We start from the raw sequence: 24,607 nt of genomic DNA, 5'->3' as shown, positions 1-24,607 counted from the left end.
GCCTAAGTAGGCGGGACCTTCGCAGATGTGAGGGGTAGCTCAGCGGCCATTGATGTGCATTATTTTCAAGAGGACGGACACTGATTCATTCTTCATTTTAGCGGTGTCGTGGGGTTTTCTGTGAATTGAAACCATGGTGTCCCACTCTCTGGCTCTGCCGATGATCTGCTTCACCACGTTGTGGGGGCTGGTGGGGGTCGTGGCTCCTTTCCTAGTGCCCAAAGGACCAAACCGGGGGTAGGTGGACTGGATGCGGTTAGCATGTTATCTCCAGTTAACGGTCACAACACTGTCCAATGAGATGCTATGGTATAGTTTAGAGTTTAGAGATCGGATGTAAATGTCAGTTCCGTACTCGGTTGTTCGGTGTGTTTTTAGATACGTGTTTGGGACCAGGTGATGGAGGCCCTGAGCCTTATCTGCGTACATCCTCCATCTGTCCGTCCTCTCATCCATCTGAGATTCACAGGAAGGTTAAACAGTCAAACGAGATCATGAATCCACTCTAGGGTCTATTTTTATGTTTTATTTCTATTCATTTTATTATTTAAAACCGACATGTGAGTCCATGCTGAAGTCAGTAACCTGTCATGGTTTTCTGAAGATGTAAGCACATTTTCAAAATAAGGGCATTTAATTATTATTTATATGGAAGTTCTCCAAAGATGTATGAGAAGGAGTGGAAAAACAATGAAATTGCACAGTTTACCATAATAAGGATTCACAATTATGAGAAACTATGCTACTAATAATTTAGTTTAATGACAATGTCAGTGCTTCTTACTATGACTTAATAACCTTTTTCATAGTGATGAGATAATTTTCTCATAATTAAGAATTTTTAGCTCCAAATGACTTTGTATGTCTTACTGTGCTAACTTGTAGGATGAGATTTATTTTTGTAATAATTTTATTTGTCCAACTTTGTCACCATTTATTTATGTATTCATAGTTTATTCAATAGGAACAGATATATTCTCATCCTGTTTAGTGGAAAAGGGGTAATAGAGACATGAGAACAGCAATCCCATGTAAGCATCATAGTGTTTGTGATGAATGTTAACTTGCCTTTACAGAATAAATAAAGTAGATAATGAAGTCTTACTGCAGTTTGGAAGAAATACAGCAAAATATTGTATTGCTCATTAAACTGAGTACAGAAGGATGGCCTGAAAACACATAAAATTAAATGTAAGTGAAAGTTTGTGGCTGAATACACCAGGATTTAGCACCTAATGAAAGTGATGAAGTTCGGAGCAGATTTCACCTGATCAGGCAGTGAGTTCCAGAGTTTAGTGACATCTGAGCTGAAGGTGTTTTTCAGAACAGAGGATTTCTTTTGACACATGAAGCTGCTCTGGTGGATCTCCTGCAGCTTCACAGTTTATTTATAAAAGAGGCTGAGAATCATCACCATTTAACCATTTCAATACTAGCTTTATATAATTAAAACCAATAGAAATCTGCAAATCTTAGCATCTTATATTTGCTTAAAATGTGGCAGTATCCTCCTTTTTTCTTTTCCAAAAATGTCTAAGGCCTGATTATGCACACACTATGGATCTGAGCGTAGATCATGTGGCCTGAGACCAGGTCGTCAAATCTTATAACAAATATGAGAATATCATTGATTCTAAATACAGCAAGACACAGTAAAGTTTTATAACTTTTATTCTGGAGGCCTTTTGGTTGTTGGTCAGTCTTATCTTGTAATAATGATAGCATAAGGCATTATTATAAGACTTTTTTTCCCCATTGTTTTTTTTTCTCTGGACCACTTTATTGCATCCCAGTCTTAAGCCTCATACTTGGTATCTTTGCTTGGTCAAAGAGGACCCTGAATTTTCTAGGATCAATCTAAGCCTGTAGTGAACATCATTATTGTTGTCGTCATAGGGCATGCCACTCTCACTCCTAATACCATATCATTATGTAATATTTGGCTGCTGTAATGCCCTTATTGTGTACCTAGTCAGGTCTTGGTCTTTTATTTTGAGTTTCCTTTTACATTGAAATTAATTTTTTTCCACACTTTATTTATTTTTTAACTATAATGGGCAATAAGGATAAAAATCTGTCAAAGATTACTTGTAATTCAAGTGATAACAATTATATGGTAGTCTTTTTTGTTTTAGTTTGATTTTTTTTTTTTAGAAATGTAATAGCTAAATACAGGACCCATTTGATAAGTTTCTGGTGCCATTTTTGATTGTAACTCCTTATTCATTTTACACATCTCTCTCGACTGATACATCTACAGATATTTAATATAGCTACTGTATAAAGGGTATATTGTCAAAATGGACTAAACCAGCTGTACATTTACCATTTTAATGTAGGAGTTTAAGTTGTAGATTCGCTAGAGCATGAACATAAATGGCCAGTATGTTTATAGTATATTACAAATTAAAAATCTGAAGTCTTTCTGTTGAAGTTTAATTATGTGTCTAATGTTTTATAACAAAAGTGTTTTTTTCCATTAAATATTTTGGTGAACAGCTTGTTACACTGAGACTTGATGGAACTGGACACTATATGTTAGTATGATATGTTTTATTGTAATGGAGACAATAATATGTGTTTCGTTTTGTTTTTTTTGTTGTTACTGAATCCTTCTGTACATTTTTTTCTCAGAGTGATCGTCACCAGCCTGATCCTCACAGCCATATGCTGCTACCTGTTGTGAGTAGAAACTTTCTTCTTTTTCTGTGGTATTAAGCAGCTTCTTCCTGATTCTAAATGTGCTCTGATTCTGATTTAATCAAGTTTTTGCTTTTTGAAACCAGTTAATATTATCTCACAAAAAAACAAGAAACAGGTGTTTCTTTTCTTGCTCAAAAAGTCAAAATGCAGCCAGTTTGTCTGTTGTTAATTTACTCTTCATCAATATGTCTAAGTTTGGTGATTTAATTTATTTTCAGTTATATTTAATTTTTGACAAATAATACACATTAACCCTACTACAGGTGTTTCTTTTTGGGGGTGTTGATTGTTAATATTGCACATGCTGTGCAAGAATCTCATTCCACCTTTAGTTTTGTTGTTTATTATTTTTTTCAGGGTTGAAATGAGCATGCATATTTATTTCTCATTCTCTTTTCTTCAGATACAACAAGAATCTACAGGATATATGTGCACAGCCTTAAAAGACACACAAAAAAGGAACTAAATGTTTTGTAAAGGTTAAAGTCACCATTTAGTGTGACCTCTGACCCCATGACAAGAAATAGCACAAGCCTATGTTGAATGAAACCTGATATAAAACATCTGTAAATGAGTGTCTTCAGTCTCATATTATCTGACCAAAAGGGTTAAGTAAGGTTAAATACAAAGGGAGTTCACACTAAATATGACCACTGTGGTTTATAGAAACTATATTTAACCTGAAACTAGTTTTTCCTGCTGCTCATACTTCACAGATATAAAGATTGGATCTAAGACAAAAACTGACAAATGCATATGTGTGGACATTAGAACTGTACTAAAGACAAATACATTTTCTCGGTACTAAATATTTGTATAGTTTTTTGAAGAAAACAGTCCATTAGTATCTTGAATTGTGCACAACACTAAAAAAACCAAGAATACAGTTTTTGACAGTCCCGCTGCCTGACTTCAGATAGACATTTAAATCAATCTGTGACAAAACTTTTTGTTTTTTGAATATTTTAAGCAGGGCTCCTTTTTTGCTCTGCATTCTGGGTAAATGAAGGTCGGTTTAATCTGAAAACCCAAGACTGATTCTGGCATCACTTCTATTCACTCACAACTTTTATGACAGGTACGAGATATTTTACTGTATTGACAAAAAACGTTTTTGTCAGTATGTGTTAGCCTTTCAATGAACTGGCGACACACTTAGGGTGTACCCCGCCTTCCACTGAATAGCAGGGATAGTCTCCAGCACCCCTCCACCTTCCAGAGGATTATGCAGTATGGATGTGTTTAGAAGGGTCACAAATTAACAACAAAATCTGTTGGGACGGATTTCTTCCAGTTTTCCCATTTATAGGAATCAATAACATTAACCGTCACTGTCACCAGATCTCACTACAATTGAAAAACTATGGGAGGGTTTAATCTCATCATCTTGTTGCATAAGAACTCAGATTGCACTCATTTTATTTTACATTTTATTGAACTTAATTAAATATCATTAAAGTCAGAGAAAATCTAATAAACAAAATAGGCAGTAAATAACAAACTGTCTTTTGTTGTTGTGTCTGTCACATCATTTACATTATTTTTGTCTTGTTGCATCTTTTATGAACAATTTACAACCATGAATAACTTGTCTTGTTTCTTCAACTTTCACTCAGAACCATAAACCATCCTTTAAACTTAAAGAATTAATGGTTTGACATCTATTATGATGTCATCGATATTATAGCCATATCTTATTATCATTGATAATTAGTTTCAAAGAACAAAAAGTCCAAATTCTCTCTTACAAGCTTCTTAAATCTGAATATTTTCTGGTTTCTTTCCTCTTCTGTGACTGTAAACCGAATATCACAACATTCCTGGACATCATCTCAGGCTTTGGGAAACACTTTTTCACCATTTTCTAACATTTTTTAGACAAAACTGTTAATTAATCAATATATGATTGTTACAAGGAAAGAAGAAAAGAAAAAATTCAAAGCTGGCATATCACAGTTAGGGAGTACACTCTAATGCATTCAACCGTCTGGATGAATGCACAAACAAATAGTGACCAAATGTTTGGATAGGTGATGCCTACCTGTCTGTGGTCTTGTCATTCCACCACTAGGAGGAGCCACAGTTCCTTCAGAGTGGAAAGAACCTCAGAAGCCTTTTAGAGAAAATCCCCTTCATACAATTTCAGTCAAAAAATATTCAGGAATGGTGACGGAGAAGGAGAAACTTATCATGTCCAGTTATTCGCTGGATTTTTGTGGAGGATATGCACAATTATGTGCCGATTACTCTTGTTTTTTTTTTTTTGTGTCCTGCCTGTGGGCTTTTTTTGTTCCTCACTTCCTGTGTTTTGTATGCACGTTAAAATACTGATGCTTTTACTTTCACAGCCATCTCTGTGTTCATAAATAAAGCATGAATTGGCGCAGTGCTTTAATGTACAGGACATAAAAGGGCTTCTGTGAATGGTGCAATCACATAGTGTTAGTACACAGTTAATGGTCACATAACCAGACGCAAGCCTCAATGGAGCAATCAGCTTTATTTATTTTTTATCTGGGAAAAAATAAATTAAAAAAATTCTGGATCTGTTCTGGCTGCATTGAAAATACTGTGTAATTTTAATGCTCTTAACAGAGAAACAACACTGTTCTCACACTTAGTATTTTCCCATGAACTGTAGTTTCTGTTACCCGTATCATATTCATACATCTATTTCTTATAAAAACTTCTGTGCATTTGGCACTTGTTTGTATTGTACAGTGCATCTGGAAAGCATTTAGTGCTACACTCTTTTTTACATTTTCTTGTGCCTTATTCCAAAAATAATTTTTTTTTTTTTTTTACCTCAAAGTTCTCATACCTCAAGTACCTCATAATGACTAAGTGAAAAAGTTTGTTTGAAATCTTCACATTTTTATAAAAAAAAACAAAAACATAACATGTACATAAGTATTCACAGCGTTTGCTAAATAGTAAATACTGCAGAATCTCTCCAGCTTCATCAGGATGGGGAGCGTCAGTGCTCAGCCATTTTCACATCTGTCCTCAGATGTGAAAATGGGTTTAAGTCTGGGCTGTGGCTGGGCTACCCAAGGACATTCACAGAGTTGTCCTGAAGACACTGGTGTCGATGGTGTTAGGGATAGGGTATCTGAGGGTGGTGGGCAGTGCGTGACGCTACCACTACCATGGCTGTCATGTGCTTTTTACTGAGGAGGGGCTTCCATCTGACCACTCCTCCATACAAGCCTGATTGGTGGAGTGCTGCAGCAATTGTCATCCTTCTGGGAGGTTCTCAGTGGTGATTCAGGAAGGACCTTCAATGCTGCAGAAATGTTTCTGAACCCTTCCCTACATCTGTGCTTTGATACAGTCCTGTCTCTGAGTTCTACAGACAGTTCCTTGGACTTCATGCCTTGGTTTGTGCTCTGATATGCATTGTCAACTATCGACCTTATATTGACACAGGTGTGTCCTTTCAAATCATGTCCAATCAACTGAAAATTAGCACAGGTAGACTCCAGTCAAACATCTGAAGCATGAGTGGAGACAGGATGAACCTGAGTTCCATTTTCAGCCATCCCATAGAGCAACACATCATCTTCCCAACGAGTTGACAAGGTTGACAGTTGTGGTCTATGGAATGTTATTCCACTCCTGTTCAAGTGAACATTCAGCTGTGCAGCTTACCTCTACTGCTCGGACTACCACTCAGATTAATTTCAAATTTTATATGTAGCTTCCTTGGGACAGTGTCTACAAAGCTTGTTCACAGTTTTGAGAAATTTTGATTTTTGAATTTTTGAAATGTTAAAATTGTACCTTTACTTATAATGCTCTATATTTTGATGCTTATAACATGGAAATGGTTAGAGATATCAATATAATTACTTTTGAGCACTGATAGGAAGTCATGTATGGACTTTCATTTGGGTCTATGACCTTTGACCTTAGGCAACCTAGAAGGATCAAACCCAAGGTCACCAATGTCTAGATTTCAACAATCTTCTGCAAAACTACAGGTCAGATTCATTTCGAATTGTGTATGTCACTTCGTTGTGACAATGTCTACAAAGTCTGTTCACAGTTTTCAGAAATTTTCATTTTTGAGTTTTTTGATGAATCTTTGAAATATTAGAAATGTGCCTTAACTTATAATGGGCCAGTGAGCTACAGGGCCATTGGTCCTATTTTTTTACTGTTAGTTAAACTTGGGTTTCTTAGCTGTAAAATATGAAACTTACACATACTAGTGCCACCTGTTGTTTGGACTTTAAACTTGTTGTAGACCTAACCCTAACCCTGTTTCCCATCTCTCCTCAGCTGGTTGATAGCCATTCTCGCCCAGACCAACCCTCTATTTGGTCCTCAGCTCAAGAATGAAACTATATGGTACCTGCTCTATTTCTGGGAGTAAATCTGGTGAGTTAATGAAAACCTCAGCAGACAACTGTGTCTTTATCTATGGACATTACCTGGACATGTGACTCCCTCACATGTCCAGCTGAATTGATGTCCCTGCATCCTGTGGTCTTTCACTTCCATGTTCTGTTAACACACATTAACCTTCCTACTGTGTTCAGGGACGCCTTTGACCCTAAACACAGTTATTGTTTTAACATAATCATTCATTTTCAACTTTTTTCTAAAATAGTTGGATAACTTTTTTCAGTTTTATTTTGAAGGGGGGACCAATTTTAATTTAGTTGTTTTTTAGATTTAGTTATTATGAGATTTGATTATTGATGCTAAAAAAAACAGGAAAAAATGCCTGTCATCAAATGTCATACACAAAATGATTAAAGTGACACTAAAACCTGTTTTCTGAGCTGTGAACAAAATCATGTGAAATCTAAACGTATATGGCCTGATCACAATCAAGGGTACCAGAGAGGGTGTACATATAGATAAAAAATAATAATGCTCTATCAAAAAATCAGACAGGCCATTTTATTTGTCTGATATTTCTCTTTTCAAGTTCAAAATATTTTTGAATTATGGTGTCTACTAAAAATTTCACAGGCTTGTACCCCTGTCAAATCAGAAATTATTGGGTGTACAGACACTCCAGCCTAATAGCCTCCACATTTAATGCCTACAAAGATATACAAATGTTTCAGCACTCAGGATAATCATGCATTGTTTATTGCATAGATGTCGTGTCCAAAGCATGCGTGCTGAAAAATTCCATATATTGACAGAAACAATAACATTAGACCCACTTATCTGATATGGTGTACGGACACTACTTGGTGTACGGACTCTACAAGATTGGAATGGAAATCTGGCTCACCACATGGTCACATCTCTGTTAGATCTTTAACTAAGTCTTCCTGGTACAGGAGTAACTAAACATTTGTGAACAAGTTATAACACTATATCTATAAGGCATATACGTGATATTATTGATGGAAGTATATTGGTGTACGGACACTACATGAATTTTGGTGAGCAATGCACCATTGAAAACATGCAGTTTGAAGTAAACATCCGTTTGTCACATTGTTACCAAATTTTCTGCAGCCAGGGAGTGTACCAAAATCTGTCTAGTTGTGCATATTTAGTCCTAATAATACTTAAATAACAGGTTCCCATTCTATTATTACAATAAAAGGGCTGTAAAAGAAGGGTTTTCATAACAAAATGGTTGATTGTCTTAATACTGAAAATAAGAATTAATAATCAAACAGCTGTTCAACAAAAATGATCAATAAATGAAAAGCAATGTGATGTGTGTATTTTGTAATAAAAAAGACACATGAGTTGAGTAGTAATTATTTATTGTGTTACAAAACATTATGTACAATAATTTTGCTCTCTTATAACAATAAAATTGTGCACATGTTTTCACGCTCATTGGGTCGCCGTTTTATCAGTTTTTATCCGATTTTCTTCAAATTTGGAGGATTGCAAGATCGAGTAATAAGATGGCCAAAGAAACATTTTGGGAATGGTTTTGGGGGTATCTTTTTGCAATATTGATTAATAACTGATGCAAATATACTTGTACACCTTGATTATGATCAGGCCGATAATAATGATAATAATTCCAAAGATACCCGAGTTACCTCTCAGCTCTGTTTGTAAACATATGGTTTGTTTATGGTGGATGGCACTTTGAAATTGTTCACCGTAATGCAAGAGATTCAGGTGAGTAATCACAGAAAGACTAACAGATTTGTGATACTTAGGGTATGACTGAGGTTTTACAGATTTGATGAAAAATTGGTCATGAAAGTCTCCCGCACCTTTAAAAGGATAAAAATAACCGTAGTACATATCAAGAAATCCATGAAGCTGAATTTACTTGCAATTCTATTTTGTTTTAGTCTATGTTGTATATTTTTGGTTTTTATTTAGTTGGGGAGGGGGGGCTTATTTCAGGAAAATTTTCAGATTCAGCTTTAGTCCAGATTTTCTAATGCTCCCATGTCTTGGGAATACAAAAATGTGAAAAAATTTCAAATCAAGCCCAAAACCCCCCCCACTACCCTGAAAATTACTTTTTCAACCCTGAAAATGTGGGGTTTTTGGCAACTTTCAAACCTTATTCATTTTTGATAAAGTACAATGTAGCAATATGCTCATGCTGGGCCCTAAAATGTTTTTTTTGTGAGACATGTCATGTCTTAAGAGTGCTTTACACTACAAAAGGTGTAGTGTCAAGGTCAAATTATAGGTCAAAGGTCGCCCAAATGGTCAAAAATGCATATTTCATGGAATTAAGCTGTTAATGTGGGTTCTTCAAAATGTTGGGCTCAGGTTCTCTCCTCATAACACATCTATTGACCACAAACAACTTCCATTCAATAAGACACATTAAACACAAATATTTACTCAATGTATTATCCATGTAGACATGTCAAAAATAACAAACGGTAGTTTCACTTGACTTTGACATTTACATGAATATGTCCCGTTGCGGGCAATGCAGTGGTGCCGTGGATAGCACTGGTGCCTCACAGCAAGAAGGTCCTGGGTTTAATTCCAACACCAGTCGACAGGGGTGGGACCTTTCTGTGTGGAGTTTGCATGTTCTCCCTGTGTCTGCGTGGGTTCTCTCCAGGTACTCTGGCTCCTCCCGCCATCCAAAGACATGGTTAATTTGTTAATCTGAATTGCTCATAGGTGTGAATGTGAGAGTGATTGTCTCTATATGTTCAGTCCTGCAATGAACTGGTTGGACCAAAATTTAAAAAAAAAAAATTACACAGAAGTGCTTAGAACATCTTGTTGCATCAGAAAATCAGGGCTAATGTGGTATTTAATATTAAGCCCCCCCCCCAATTTAGTCATTGTTTTTTCAGTCAACTGCTTGTAGTTTTGATTTTACACCTAGTGTTTATTAAAGCTGCAGTGTTTGACATTTACCGCCCTAAAAAAATCCATATTTACCTTTCACAATATTGCAGCTACAGCCTGAGAGGACACAGACTGCATTTATACTTTGTAGAAACTCTACCCCATGATGCAGATTTTGCCGGTGACAGGAGGGATAAATATATTGACAATGATTGACAGTAGGGGTGGATCATATGGAAAATATATAATATCTCGATTTTTTAAAAATAAAATGAAGATCTCAGTTTTTTTCATAATTCTTTATATTTAACTTTGAGACTAATTTGCCAGTTTCTGATCAGTGCAACCAAACAATTTCCTTATGTCAGTGGTTCTCAACCTGGGGGAGGCACTCTCCGGGGGTGGGGGGGGGGTGAGCACAGGACGGGAGGGAAAAAAAAAAAATCACAAAAAATCACGGACTGACTGGCTATTAATACAAAGGAAAGCTGGGGAAGTATTTGCAGCTGAGCAGCTCGTACCGTGGGTCAACTACTTTAAGCAGTCTTTTGAACCCCTCGTTTTCGACTGTTTCGAATGGAATCATATCTTTTGCAGGTAAAAAGTCACTGCTTCAGTTACCTCTTTCCACCATTTGCTGCTCTTCTCACAAAGAGTGCCTATAATAAATGATTGTGTTAAAGTTGTTTGCTTTTGTCTAGTGCTACCTGTTGCCTCTGGCTGCGGTGTGGCTGTTCCTCTAGCAGTTTGGCTCTCATACTGTTTGGGATGCTGTCTCTTCAGGTGATTGAGCAGGTTCGTAGTGTTGCCATCCAACGTGTGAACTGTGTCTCTGCAAGTTTTGCAGACGACTGTTGTTTCCACTTTGTCGTTTGGGGAAAAGCCAAACCAATTCCATATGATGTAAGTGGAGTTCTGTTTAGGAAGCAACTCCACCCGTGCGCTGTCAGCCATGACTCCCACTACACAAGGTGAAATCCACATGACGTGAGCATGAACCGACGTGATGCATCTGTGCATCAGCATATAACTCCATCCAGAGCCGCTGAATACTCTATAGCTCTGACTGCGTCATATTATAGACGATTCCACAATCTCTCTGTTTTGTCAGATTGTCAATACGTTCTAATCCTTCACGATCCAGTGTTGTCATATTGCACACCCCTAATTGACAGTCGTAATTACCATTTTCCCATCTGGTCAGATGCAACTTTGTTGCAATTCTCCTGCTCTACTCAACATTGAAGCTTGGAAAAGTAACTTTACTTTTCCATACCAGCATGAAATGACATCAGTTCATTCATATTTATATCAAGTTTTTTCCTCCTGACTGCAGCTCCTGCAGCTTTAGCTGCACTCTAAACCAAAGAGAATTCAGGAATTACTCCATGCAGGCAGTATCACCAGATAGAACTACTTATTATGCACCAACTTCTATGGACACCAATAGTTTGTAAAATATCGTGCCAGTGCTCATTAACCTCCTTCATAGTTTGTTTAAGTTTTGGTTTTAATCCACCAGAAAACTGTGTTCATGCTGCATTACTGTCAAATGTTTTTTTACATCTGATATTATTCAGCTGTGGGATTTAAAGGTGGCTCATACTTGGAACAGAAATGAGAGATACTTAAAGTGCATTCACATTTACATGATCAATGGATCAAATTACTGGAACATGAGAGAGTTTTGAAAGGGAGACCAAAACAGAGCTAAACCACCAGTGAATGTTGGATCTGCAGTCGTCATGGAGACAGAAGCTCAAGTCCACAATAATGTCACTCAGTGTTGGTGAATACAATCAGCTTTACATGGTGACAGGGTGGCAGTGTTGAGTTTATAAGTTGTTAAACTGCCCCCAAGTGGACAGTCAGTCATTTAATGCAAGTCTAAAGCTGCAGGGCATGTTAAGGACAAAGAAAGTGTCCAGCTTTAGCACCCTGTGTTTATGAAATCGCATAGAAATTCTACACATAAAGTGCTCATTTATGTATCTAGATTGACCGTGATTTGAGCCACAATGTTTTCTACTATTTGATTACCATGCCGCACACAGAGAATGAAATTGCATTAGGACATGTATTACAAAAAGAGTAAAGAATGAACAGAAACACAAAGACAGAGTGAGAAAGGTTTTACTTTTGTTTCTTTCCGCTGGCTGCTTGGCACCAACCACTTCTTCTGCTCTAGATCAAAAACTGTTCTGTTTTGCTCTCTCAGTGGAAAGAAAATCCCTTAGTTAAAGGCTGCCACAAACCGAACTGCCTACAGTGACAGAAGTGGCATTCAGGCGTGAATATTTATCAACTCCAAGAAGAAATGAGCTGGATAAAAAGTGCACTTACGTAAGGCGGTTTTACCCCTGAGCCCCCGATGTTCCTTTCACTGTTTTGAAGGGGACGTTTGATTGTCTTCACAGTAAATAGTCCAGATAATGAAGGTTAGAGAATAACAGAATGCATGCATTGAGGAGACGTATTTACGATCTAGAATATGAGTAACTACTCAGCTACACTTACAGTTTAAATGGGCAGTAAACAGAATATAGTTAACACTTGGAGAGGATTTATCAAAATGCCTCTATCCATCATCATTTGGTTTTTGGATAGAGATGCACTGACATTTTCCAACTTTTTCAGTTCCAGTGCAAATACCAATTCCCAAGCTTTAATTATCAGCCAATATAAAGTACTAACCTAATACCAGTGCTTAATGAATGAGCTCTGAGCGTCAGTGTTTGGAAGGAACAGGCATCATTCTGAAATGTGTGTAGTGACATCAGGCTTCACCGACTACTTGACTTCAAAATAAAATGTTGTAAATGCATATGCACACACATAAAGCAGGAATGCACAGATATATCAGCAGATATTTCATTAACTATCGCCATAGTTTGCCATATCGATATTTTGTCACACTCCTATAAATAGTCGGAACCCATAAATTGTTCCATAATTTGTAGACTCGGTTTTTCACTGATTTTTTATGAACCTCTGCTAGTCTTTACTTCTGACAGACTCTACCTCTCTAGAAGCTCTCTTTTTATACCCAATCATGTTATTAATCTGATGACACATTAACCAAATGAGTTTTAACATGTTTGTAGAGATTTTTCTTTCTAGTACCACTCACTTTTCTAGCCTTTTGTTGTCCCCATGCCATTTTTTTGGAGACATTTTGCTGCCATCACATTCAAAATTACTAATTTTTTCCAAAAATTTTACATGTTTTAAATAGGCATGCAATGGTGCAGGTTATCCATGGTTTGGTACATATTGCAGTTCTTGAGTCACGGTTCATGGTATGTTTTGGATGCAAAGACCAGCTGCAGCTGGATGCAGAGCCTGGCTATGCACCGAAGCATAACTGGGAGCTGATGGAGAGCCTTAAAGCGGAACTAGACAACATTTTTACCTTATACAGTTTCAGAGTAATTGTGATGGTTAAATGGCTTGTTATGGGTTGAATAGAAGCCCTCCGTCTACCCACTAGCACCTCTAGGCCCAAATATGCTACTTGCAACTTCTCAGTACTGTCCCTGGAGCCTAGATCTCATCTCGGTGGTCCAAGATCTCTAGTCTCGCGAGAAACGTCATGGTTTGCAGCACTACCACACAAACACCCCTCCAGCCAGGTACCGTTGGCAAGCTGTGAACACAAGCCATCCACACCTTCATTTCACAGGCGTTTACAATGGCAGAGCCAGCAGAAATAAATTCTCTATAATCTATGTATTTCAGTGGATTTGTACCCTTGGTGATGTTATTGGCTGTAACAGTGTTTATTCGTTTATGAACTTATTTTATGAGCAATGCCTGGATTCTTGTTGGCTAGCAGGGATGTTAGCATACTCACTAATTATCCCAGTTGTTTGTGTCACATAGATGTTTTTAGAGGTTTTTAGCAGCTTACCAGCCGATAGGTCTTGAACTACTGTGAAAGCGCTGTGTCTAGCGTCATCATCGTCTTCATTGTTGTTATCTTCATCATCTTTGTTTGCAATTTCTTCAAACATCTTCTCTGACGAAACTACCGTCAGATTCATCTCAAATTGTATATGTAGCTTCCATGGGACAATGCCTACAAAGTTTGTGGAGAGTTTTCACAAATTTAGAATTTTGGACATTTAAAATGGAAAAATTTAGATTTTTTTTAAATATTAAAAATTTGCCTTTATTTATAATGGGCCATATTTTGATGGTTTATAACATGGAAATGGTTAGAGATATCAACATAGTTACTATTGAGCACTGATAGGAAGTCATATATGGACTTTCATTTAATTAGTTGAGTTCTCCTCCAGTATAAGTACCACCCACTTCTATTGAGAGATTGATCTTCTGCATCAAGACTACAGGACTCTAACATAACGGCAGAACCAGACAACCTCACAAATTCAGCTTGTTACTGATTCTTGACAGAAAATGCCAGTGAGATACACGACCATTGGTCCTATTTTTTTTTAGATTTCACTTGACATTCTAACTTTCTTGAGTTGAAATAGTACAGCACTCCTCTGCGGTCAGTGGACTAAATTAGAGAACTTCAGCTACTATCAGTTGGTTGACTGGAGTGATATGTGCATTCACTGTGGAATTTAACAGCTGTCAATCTCTGAGTTAAAACAAATCACAAGTATCTTCACTATACAATATCCACAGTTAACATAAAGGATGAGGTTACAATGAACACCCTTCATGTTTAGTTGAATACTAAATTTACATTATTGTTTTCACCTTTTTCCCCCTTTCCTGCAATGTAAGAACTGCTTAAACAGGGTATTCAACACATCCTCCAGCAGAAACCGGTAAAATCAGGAGCTTCTCAGCTGGGAAAGCGTACGTGGAGGAAAAGAAAGGAAGCTGGTGCACACAGTAATTCAGCCTTTTAAAGGTGCAAACAATGGATTTGTTTGCATTATTAAAGGCTCCCACTCCTTCTCTTTCCCTCCAAGGTACAAACTGCCTTTTGGTGCCACTTCTATTTTAAGAGGATTAGTCAAAACAACATGTTCTACGATGGAACTGTAAATTATCATAGTTCTACTGTTGCCTTTTTTACTTGTTTATACAAAAACAGGTAAAGGTCAAGAAAAAAGATGATTCAGTCTTTTTGTCAGACAAACATCACACGTTTTTTGTATTTCCATACACTAAAATCTTACAGTTTGTTGTTCATTTACATTCAGTGTGAGTCCTGGTTCATTTTACTTTAGGTAGCAGTAGTGTGTAAATGCCACATTCATTCACTTGCATACAATAATAATGTACCACAATGTTGAAGTAAGTCAAAGTAACAAACTATGTTGCTTTCTTTGAATAATTTCACGCAGTTGTTCCCAAAACTTTCAGTTTTAGACCCAAAAAATTATTTTTGTGTCTCCTCAGGACCCAAATTTACAAATATGAATGAATTTGCATAATATCTGCATTTTTACCGAACCATCAGTGGTTGAAGAGTGTTTGGCTTATGATGTGTGATTCTAGTGAAGTCCCATCTCGCGACATGTCATAATTCTCGTAAAACACTGTATAGTTCTTGCAAGACACTTGTTTAAGAAAGATGGATGTACTGAGTTTCATGCAAAACCTCCACGGTGTTGGCACTGTAGTGTCAGCTGCATCTACTGTTATTGCAGTGACTGTCTTAAGGCTCCGTATGACTTTCATCACCAATTTTTCATCAAATCTGTAAAACCCGAGTCAGCCTAAGTATCACGAATCCGTAAGTCTGTCTGTGATTACACACCTGAATCTCTTCCCTCAAGGTGAACAATTTCGAAGTGTACTCCACCATAAACACTCCATGTGTTTACAAACAGAGCTGGTAGGTCACTCGGGCATTTTTGGAAATTTGTTGCAACATGCACTGTGGGAAGCGGAGTTCCATGCACCCACTTTTGCTTGGTCGACATGTTGTTGCTACTACTGCGGCTGCATGGAGATCTGCTTCCTACGGCGCACGTCGCACTGTTGTCTTTGCAGGTCTATATATGACCATGCCATGGAAAGAAAGGCATTTTAATGCTTAAAGAGAGTGTCTTGGAGTTTTCTTCCAGTTTGTCATCTACTTTATGAATCCCTTTTTCCAAAGAACACCTCGAACAAACTCTTTTTTTTTTGGTCCTAGAAATATTCCTTCCCATGAATTTTTGAACTACATAGAACCACTTGAAAAGTCAACGGCCCAGTTTTACTTGTTGCCTCCATGTGACTTCCTCCTGCCTCTGGAAATGACATTATAGATTATGTAATGTGTGAAATACTTTGTAAAAGTAACCATCACCACAGATCATAAGTTATAATTAAGTTTTTGAATGATTAATTCTTACCTTCTTCATTTCTCTCTCTTCCAGGACTGTGTAATTTCACGCCTCTCATCATTCCTGTCCTCTGGTTTGCTGGACTTAATTTGAGTATAACTCCGAATCCACCGTCCACAATGAATTAATGGGACATTTTATCTGTTGCTGCATTTTATAACTCAAATAGGAGCGTCATTTTTGTTTTGAGTAATCTGGGCAATATTAAGGGTCATGTACAGTAATTTTAAAGGAACATCGCAGTGTGTGTTTTTTTTGGGTTTTTTTGGGGAGAACATCCAATGAGTTTTAAGGCTTCATATGTGTTAAGAATATAATTTTACAACCAAATGTGTGCTAATCAGACATGCTAATGTATGAGGATTCTGTTAAAAACTATAAAAACATAAAATAATGGGAACTAATTTATAGAATGGAAGAAGGTTCATATTATTCAGCTTAAACATCCAAAATCACTGCGATGCTCCTTTAAGACACAGGCTTTTCATTTTACTGTTGAATGAATTTGTGAAGTTGAAGAGACTTTGTAAGTAGATGTTGACCTTCTGTCCCAGAAATGTGTGAAACTCCAGTGTTTTAGTTTACTGTGTTTTTATTATTTATGTTTTTGTCATCAGGGAACACAAGCTAATTGTTGATATTTATTTTGGCCTGGAAGCACTGACGTAGGACAGTTGTAATTACAGTGTCCACATGGCCTTGTTATATAACTGTTAATAAGTGTGATGTAATGCGGTGTGACTGTAAATATGTGTATGTGTGATGGATTCATTACTGTGAGTACTTGGACTGCAGCCATGAGAATCTCCCAAAACTGTAAGAAGTGAAGAGTAATTCCCTCCACTTTAGACCACTTCAGCATGCAACTCCCTCCCACATTCCCCTCGACACCACGGAGGTCCTCGTTGCCATGGTGATCTCATCGCCCAATTCAATCCCTTTCCACTCGACCCCTTTTGATGAAATCCTGCCCATTCTCGCTGGTTGTGTACAGACATACTGTAGGTAACAGCAGAGGGCATGCATTCCGTATTCATTCTGCTGTTAGATTTTGGTTTAGTGTGTGTTATATTAACTCCCTCAAATTATTTAATGACTACAGATTCACAGAATTCTTTTTACTTAAACTTTAGATTTTTTTTGGTCTTTTTTCCAGGGTTAATTGCTCCTTAAAGCTGTCATTAGACTGAGAAAATGACTGCCTTTAAATGAATTCATATGCAAAAGAAACCAAGCAAAGAAATAGTACATTTTATGGAAGACAGCTGTCCCGCATGCAAGACATGTTTTGTGTGTTTAGATTGTAGTTGTTTGTTGTAGAACTGTACAAATGTGAATAGTTCTGCACCCCGGCTGATGTTTTCTGCAGTGAGAGTAAAGCCCCAGTAACGGGAGCTTCATCAAAGTAGCACTCAGGCATGAGCTGTAGTCTGAGCGGCACAGCCAGTGGTGATGGCGTGAACCAACAGACAGGCTGACCTATTTCGTTTGGGAATCACTTTTGCTCAGATCAGTCTATGTCTGCTGAGTGTGGTGGAGCTCATGAATACATCCGACAGCTTTTATCAGAGCCTCGCACTAACTTTACAACAAATGCTGCAGAAAGTGGTGGGTGTTCCTTGTTTACTACTGTGTTCATGGTAACACTCTGCTCTACAGAAACACTATGTATATACATACACATAAGGCAAAGTATGTAACATTAAATAAATAGACTCTTATGCTACTTCTTTTCAATCATCACTTCTGAGCCTTTGCCAGTGTGTGGTGTTATTTACCTGCACAGACCTTGCCCTCCGCTTGAATTTTCTTTTTTCGTCTTTTTTGTGCTGTTTTCTAGATGTTTCTCAGTGTCAGTATTTCCATCTGATCTATAACTGTGACTCCGGTTGTAGGCAATCTCGTCTTTTTGCTCTTCTTACAGTTCTGTATGAGGCAAAAGTCTGGGCACAGAACACACATGTGCACAGACTTAACCTGTCACCTCACACAAGAGGAAATTAATGCTTCACCGTCAACATTCCTGTCAAGACTTGGGTGTGTTTGTGTTTTTAGAATGTAACCGCTGTGACAAAATCATATCCATCCATTCTTGGTTGAGGACAGGCCAAGTTTGAACACTGCTTGCAAAAACAAGCAGGAAATGTTATATACTTTGCCTTCAAATTAAGGGAAATTTTTTATCAGAAATTGAAAAGGGACCCAGAAATGGCCATTGCTGTCACACCATCAGGGTCAAAGGTCATGTGCCTGCAACATCTCTCCCTCCACCTTCAAGTTGGGGCTTATTGTCTAATTTGCCACAGATGCTGGAACTGAGGAAAACAATCAGCTTGTTGGTGTAAAATCACCTGAAGGTGATGTTTAAGGCCACAATGTATAGTCTGTTCTCATGGAACAATAACTGTTCTGTTCGTTTGTTGGTCTGTTCACATGCGTTGGAGTCTGGAGAACATTAGTGTGCACTGAAACGGTCATTGATAACCAGCCACAATGATTTCCATGTCCCCTGCTTATCATTTACACTGAATGCTGAGTTGAGGCTGTTTTACCATGAAATATCTCAAGGCTAGAATGTATTGTTTTATTGTTCTGATGTCTGTACCTTCTCTTGGCAGTATAGTTTACCTAACTGGCCTCAAAAAGGTTGTTCATCTCCCTCACTTTACCTCTTTTTCTGAAACCTTTGCCTTGAATAATGCAGTGTTCTACATTTCTGTTTCTCTCTGATGCTTTAAAGAACACGGAGCCTTGAGTGCAGAGCCACTACCACAACTACATCCCCCACCTCAGGCCCTGAGAACCCCTCTACCCCTTTCCCTCCCCATCCTCTCTAAAACCACTTTGCTTCAGCCAAAAAGAATCAAAATCAATATACAGCTACTTTTTAGAAAGACCAAATTGTGTTGTATCTTTTCCTCCAGCCCTCGTCGTAGTTGTGGTAGTGACATGCGTCAGAACGTGGATTTCATTTTTAGTGGTGAATTTTTAAAAAATTTGTGCGTCTCTTTCCTTCAATACATTCAATTGTAACTGAACCAGAGGCTTTAAACAAAATTAACATGTTCTCTGGTAACCTGTCATCCTGCCAGGTTAGCGATGTTGTTGGCAGGGAGTCAAACTTCATCAAGGTCCTGTAACCTTGTGGTTGTGTTTGTATTTTTTGTTTTTTCTTTTCGTGTTGATAACACTAGAAGAAACAAGCTGAATGCGAATGCCAGCCGACATTGGTTTTCTCACACTTTGTTTTGTCTTCTCAGGCTTTTCAGTTTTTACATAAATCCTCATGTTTTCTGTTTCTGTCGTGTAGCTGGTTTCAATTACATTCCTAAAGAAATGTGCTGCATTTTGCTTGGAAAAGGACAGAGTGAATCACCGGACAACAAATGGCATTATTCTCACTCACCCAAACACTCCAGACATCAGATAATAAACCCCCTCTGAACATGCTGCTTGTTAACGCACCCTAAATTTTATGGATTCTGTTCTGTTCTGTTCTGTTGTGTTTTTTTTTTTAACTGGCAGCTATTTATCTGTTAAATATTCCTGGCAACATAGATGGAATTTTTTTTTTTCTCAGTGTATTTAGAGTCACCGTGGTAACAAAAACCTACATCAAATCTAATACTTGGTGGAAATGGCATCTTATATGTGACCTTGTAGTGATGTGAATTAAAAGCTTCTATGTTGACTGGCATCACCCAATAAAGAAACTACATGTCTCATACAGTCCTGCTGTTCTGCTGACATTATTGACATTCCTGTTGAATGAATAGAATGCATGTGAATACAGTCACGTATAGAGTACATATCTGAAGGCTTGTGCTGTGGTTTCATTGTCAACAATAATGTTCTCCTGCATGACTCACTGACAAACAAAACTACCAAACCTTCTACCCTCATACAAATGTAATCTAATCAGACAAGGTTGCAATAACACACCCTTTTATATAAAACCTTGTCTTAAGATTAGATGACGCTTGAATCAGAGGTGTGGAAAAGATGTTTTGCGGGTGAACACTCATGTAGTGCAACACAAGTGGATGCAAAAGAGAAATAGATGTGATGAAGTGAAGGAGGAAGTATCAGCCTTCCTGTTGCATCTGTGTAGAAGTTGTTGCACTGCACACTGACTGATCATGTTACCTTGGCAATCAAGGACAAGGCTGATTCCACACATGATTTTTCATAAAGACACTAGAGCCACTTATTCAGTCTTCATAATGGATGTAAGGGTGCATACATGTAGTCCTTCACTCAGAGTAGGTTCTACCCAATGTGACGCCTTAGGCAACATTTTATATGGCGCCCCCCTCCATCTGCAATTTACATACACTTACGAAAGAAATTGAATAGCATTGTTTTTACCATTGTCTTTAATTTACAAGAAAACATATCACCCAATTTACATGCTTAACCAATTACAAATAAATACCAAAAAACTGCATGAATGAATGGTTTATTTTTGGTTTGTACAGTAATCACCACACACAGTACCACAACCACAATAAACACAAAAAACGGAAAAAGGAAAAGGCCAGAAACAGAAGCTTATTTTTTGCCTATCCTTCTCACCTGACACACTATTTACATTAATTTAAATGTGTTTATCATCAAACATTTTCATTATAACAAAAGAATCAATAACAAAACAAAAACACATCTACCATCTCCACTTAATATTCCTGAATAATCTTGTACTTAAGGCATTTTTTTTAAACTTTATCGGAGAAGTGAACAACTTAAATTCATCAAGTCCATTCCATCTGAAATCAAATCTGAAATACAATATAAATACCCTTACCACAATAATATTACCACAAAAATATTCATGTTGACACATTTGTCTGACATTTTGTTTTGGAAATGTGAAGTTGTTTTGAACTTGAAATGGACTTCTGTGAACTAACTTTCTTTGTACTTGATCAGTTAGAAAAGTTGGCCAATCAGCAGGGTCCAATGGTGCAGCCTTTGGTCCTGATGCTGCATCACTGGGCTCTTCTGAGGTGGAGGGGGCAGAAAGAGTGTTTGAGGCTGCTGAAATTGTGATATCTGTTGGTGGCCCAACATTTGCAGAGACTGGACTTCTCAAAAGTGTCTCTGAAGAAAGAAGAGGAATGTTATAGATTTTAGATTAAGATTAGATTAGATTAGATTAGATTAGATTAGATTAGATTAGATTAGATTAGATTAGATTAGATTAGATTAGATTAGATTAAGATCCTTTATTGTTAGTGTACAGTACATTTTTCTACCACACACTGAAATTCAACCTCTGCTTTTAACCCACCTCTAGAACATGCAGGAACACACCACACACTACAAACTAGGAGCAGCGGGCTTGTCATAGCAGGCACCTGGGGAGCAAATGGGGGTTAAGTGCCTTGTTCATGGGCACACCAGCTAGCAACCTTTTCTGCCAGTCCATAGAATCAAACCGGTGACTCTTCAGTCACAAGCCGACTCTGGACCTAATACTGATACTAGTGGCTTTTCCATTGGACATCTGTGCAAAACTTTACCGATATTTACTAAATGTCGATAAAACTGAAGTGTGTAATGTCGGTTTTTCCATTAAATCACAAATGCAATGATTTGTTTATCGCGAGATGACACAAGAAGTCATTCCATAAACATGGTGACGAACATAAATATGGTGTTGATTTATAGATATATTTATTATTATTATATATTACCCCTCTATCCTGTACTAAATTTAAAAATGATTCTGTTTCCTGGTGTGTCCACACATACCGCGCCATGTTTCTTTTAAAACTCTTCTTTGTTTGTTGTAATGTCCATCAACATCCATTTTTTTTTATTCACGTGACTCTAGTTGCGGAAAAGGTCTTTCCATTGCAGTTTTGCATAATATACCAATTTCGCTACACCCAATAAACCACCTCTTGCCAGCGCAAAATCTTTTCATCGAAAAAAGAGAGTTTTAGCGAAAGTGTAATTTTTCCATTAGACAAATTATTATACGCAAGTTATAGTTACGCAATTTGAGGGTCAGTGGAAAAGTGACTACTATGTATATGTGTGGACATTAGAACTTTACTAAACCAACAAACAGAATGTTGGACTAGGACATGTGCACAGGACTGTATTATAATAAGATATAATAGTGATAAAAAAAATTAAGTATTTTTTTTGGTTCACACTTAACTGAAGCGTGTCAATAGATTTGTACAAATTACAACAAATAAAAGAAGTTAAACTTGGATGTGGGATTCTATTTCGGTTTCTTTCTAGCTAGGCTTTCAGGTGTCTGATGTTGAACAAAGGATGGTATTGTTAATGTAAAGCTCCTAAGACTGGCACTGCAATCTATACGCCCGCTGCACACCTGCAAATCCATGACAACCTGCCACACCTATAGGTAACTAAAGTTCACAACTGCAGCAACACAGATATGTGCCTGAGACGCTGACCTATGGGCCAGCTGCTGGTTTTAGGTGTCACAGCTGAACATTTTTATGCCTCTTAGCCTGTGATTGTCAGGCCAGGAGACATTATTTGGTCAAGTTGCTCATCCATTCATCTGTGGAATGGCTGTTTAATCCAAATATTCACTTGTATTTGAGCCTGAGCTGATTAAATTTACATAGTAGAAAGTCAAGGTCAGTTTAACCCAGCACGATTAATCAAGAATTTCAATGTTAACTAGAAGCACTTGGAGAGCGCAGACCTCCGCCAAGGCTGATCAGTACCCCCGCCCCCCCCCCCGTGGGCCCCCCCACACCAAGGAGGTTATGTTTTTGCCAGGGTTTGTTTGTCTGTCTGTCTGTCTGTCTGTTTGTCTGTCCGTTAGTGTGCAACATAACTCAAAAAGTTATGGACAGATTTTGATGACATTTTCTGGTCTACCCCCCCCCCCCCCGATCATCACCAAAATTTAATCATTTCTTCCTTATCCCATTTCCAACAAACCCTGAAAATTTCATCCAAATCTGTCCATAACTTTTTGAGTTATGTTGCACACTAACAGACAGACAAACAAACAGACAAACAAACAAACCCTGGCAAAAACATAACCTCCTTGGCGGAGGTAATTATGTTGATTTTTCACAAAATAAGTGTAAAAGGATAAAGTTATGAATTGAAAGGTCACCTTCAATATGAAGGCAAACATTTCTGTCTATTATCTGAAGCCATACTCTCCCCTAAAAATTCACAGCAGCAACTTTTCTCAGGAATTTTTTCATCTTGATATAGGCCTACTGTAATGAAAATGTTTATTACCTCCGCCAAGGAGGTTATGTTTTTGCCAGGGTTTGTTTGTTTGTCTGTTTGTTTGTCCGTTAGTGTGCAACATAACTCAAAAAGTTATGGACAGATTTGGATGAAATTTTCAGGGTTTGTTGGAAATGGGATAAGGAAGAAATGATTAAATTTCGGTGGTGATCGGGGGTGGGGGGGCCCACGGGGGGGGCCACTGATCAGCCTTGGCGGAGGTCTGCGCTCTCCGAGTGCTTCTAGTTTTGTAATAAAATACTCTTAGTAACCTCTATTAAATCACTTCTAATTCCACACTTCCTGTTTGACCCTGCACAGGCAACGCTGTGAATGAAATTAGCCTGATGGTTGAAGACAGTAATTCCACCTGTTCATCTCCTGTGAAGAATCATCTGTTCTGTCATCTACAGTACTCATTACATCTGGCACAAATGTACTCTTAACTGAAGAATGAACCGCATTATAGTATTAGAACAACCTTTGAAATGGCCCCCATTGGAGGTTCTAGCTCTGCTGCATGTGTCGACCAGAGTTTTACCTGCTGTGACTTTGTGCTTATGATAAAGTTAAAGACTTCTTTCTTTTCTGGACATGTATAAGATTTAATCACCATTTTAAAAAATATGATAAACAGAAAAATGTCAGCCTTTTTGCATCTGTGTGTGGTATCACTTTTCCAGATTCTTTTTTGTCATATGAGGAAAATGCTTTCTAGGCCCCTTGTGATCTTTTCGCTGCAGTGCTTCACATGACCACTAGGTGACTTTAGCAACAGTTCTGGATATGACGTACCCATTTCTATTAATATATCTACATCTGCCTTTCCCAAACTTAGGGTAAGTACAATTCTGTGTCCAGTGGTCAGACTAAACTACATGACAATTATGAAAATAGTAAATTATGATAGTAAATTATACAAATGGCATGAAAAAGAATGAAATCAGACAAAACTACTGTAAGACAATATTCTTATTCTATAAGAATTTTGTTGTGACAGTTTTCAGACATCAGGAGCAGCAATGAGTTAAAGCTTTTGCTCTTTAACCCTCAAACAAGGTATAAAAAGGGAAAGGGTAAAGGCA

General features: G+C 37.6%; 1 protein-coding gene across 1 annotated transcript; it reads left to right on the top strand.

Annotated features, from left to right (window-relative positions):
* Positions 1 to 46: 46 nt before the first annotated feature.
* atpv0e2 (ATPase H+ transporting V0 subunit e2) lies at positions 47 to 19,476 on the top strand. Its single transcript, XM_030133654.1, has 4 exons — positions 47 to 237; positions 2,635 to 2,682; positions 6,988 to 7,086; positions 16,320 to 19,476. The coding sequence occupies exons 1-3, from the start codon at positions 134 to 136 to the stop codon at positions 7,079 to 7,081; spliced, it is 246 nt and encodes an 81-aa protein (XP_029989514.1). The 5' UTR covers positions 47 to 133; the 3' UTR covers positions 7,082 to 7,086; positions 16,320 to 19,476.
* The last annotated feature ends 5,131 nt before the right edge of the window (positions 19,477 to 24,607 follow it).

This window comes from Sphaeramia orbicularis, chromosome 1 (assembly GCF_902148855.1).
Source record: "Sphaeramia orbicularis chromosome 1, fSphaOr1.1, whole genome shotgun sequence".
NCBI classification, from domain to species: Eukaryota; Metazoa; Chordata; class Actinopteri; order Kurtiformes; family Apogonidae; genus Sphaeramia; species Sphaeramia orbicularis.
The sequence above is the reverse complement of the archived record's forward strand: the minus strand, read 5'-3'. Positions and strand labels throughout refer to the sequence as shown.

Coding starts and splice junctions, on each gene's coding strand:
- atpv0e2 (XM_030133654.1), top strand. CDS start 134: ATGGTGTCCCACTCTCTGGCTCTGCCGATGATCTGCTTCACCACGTTG. Junction 238..2,634: donor CCCAAAGGACCAAACCGGGG/GTAGGTGGACTG, acceptor TTTTTTTCTCAG/AGTGATCGTCACCAGCCTGA. Junction 2,683..6,987: donor GCCATATGCTGCTACCTGTT/GTGAGTAGAAAC, acceptor ATCTCTCCTCAG/CTGGTTGATAGCCATTCTCG.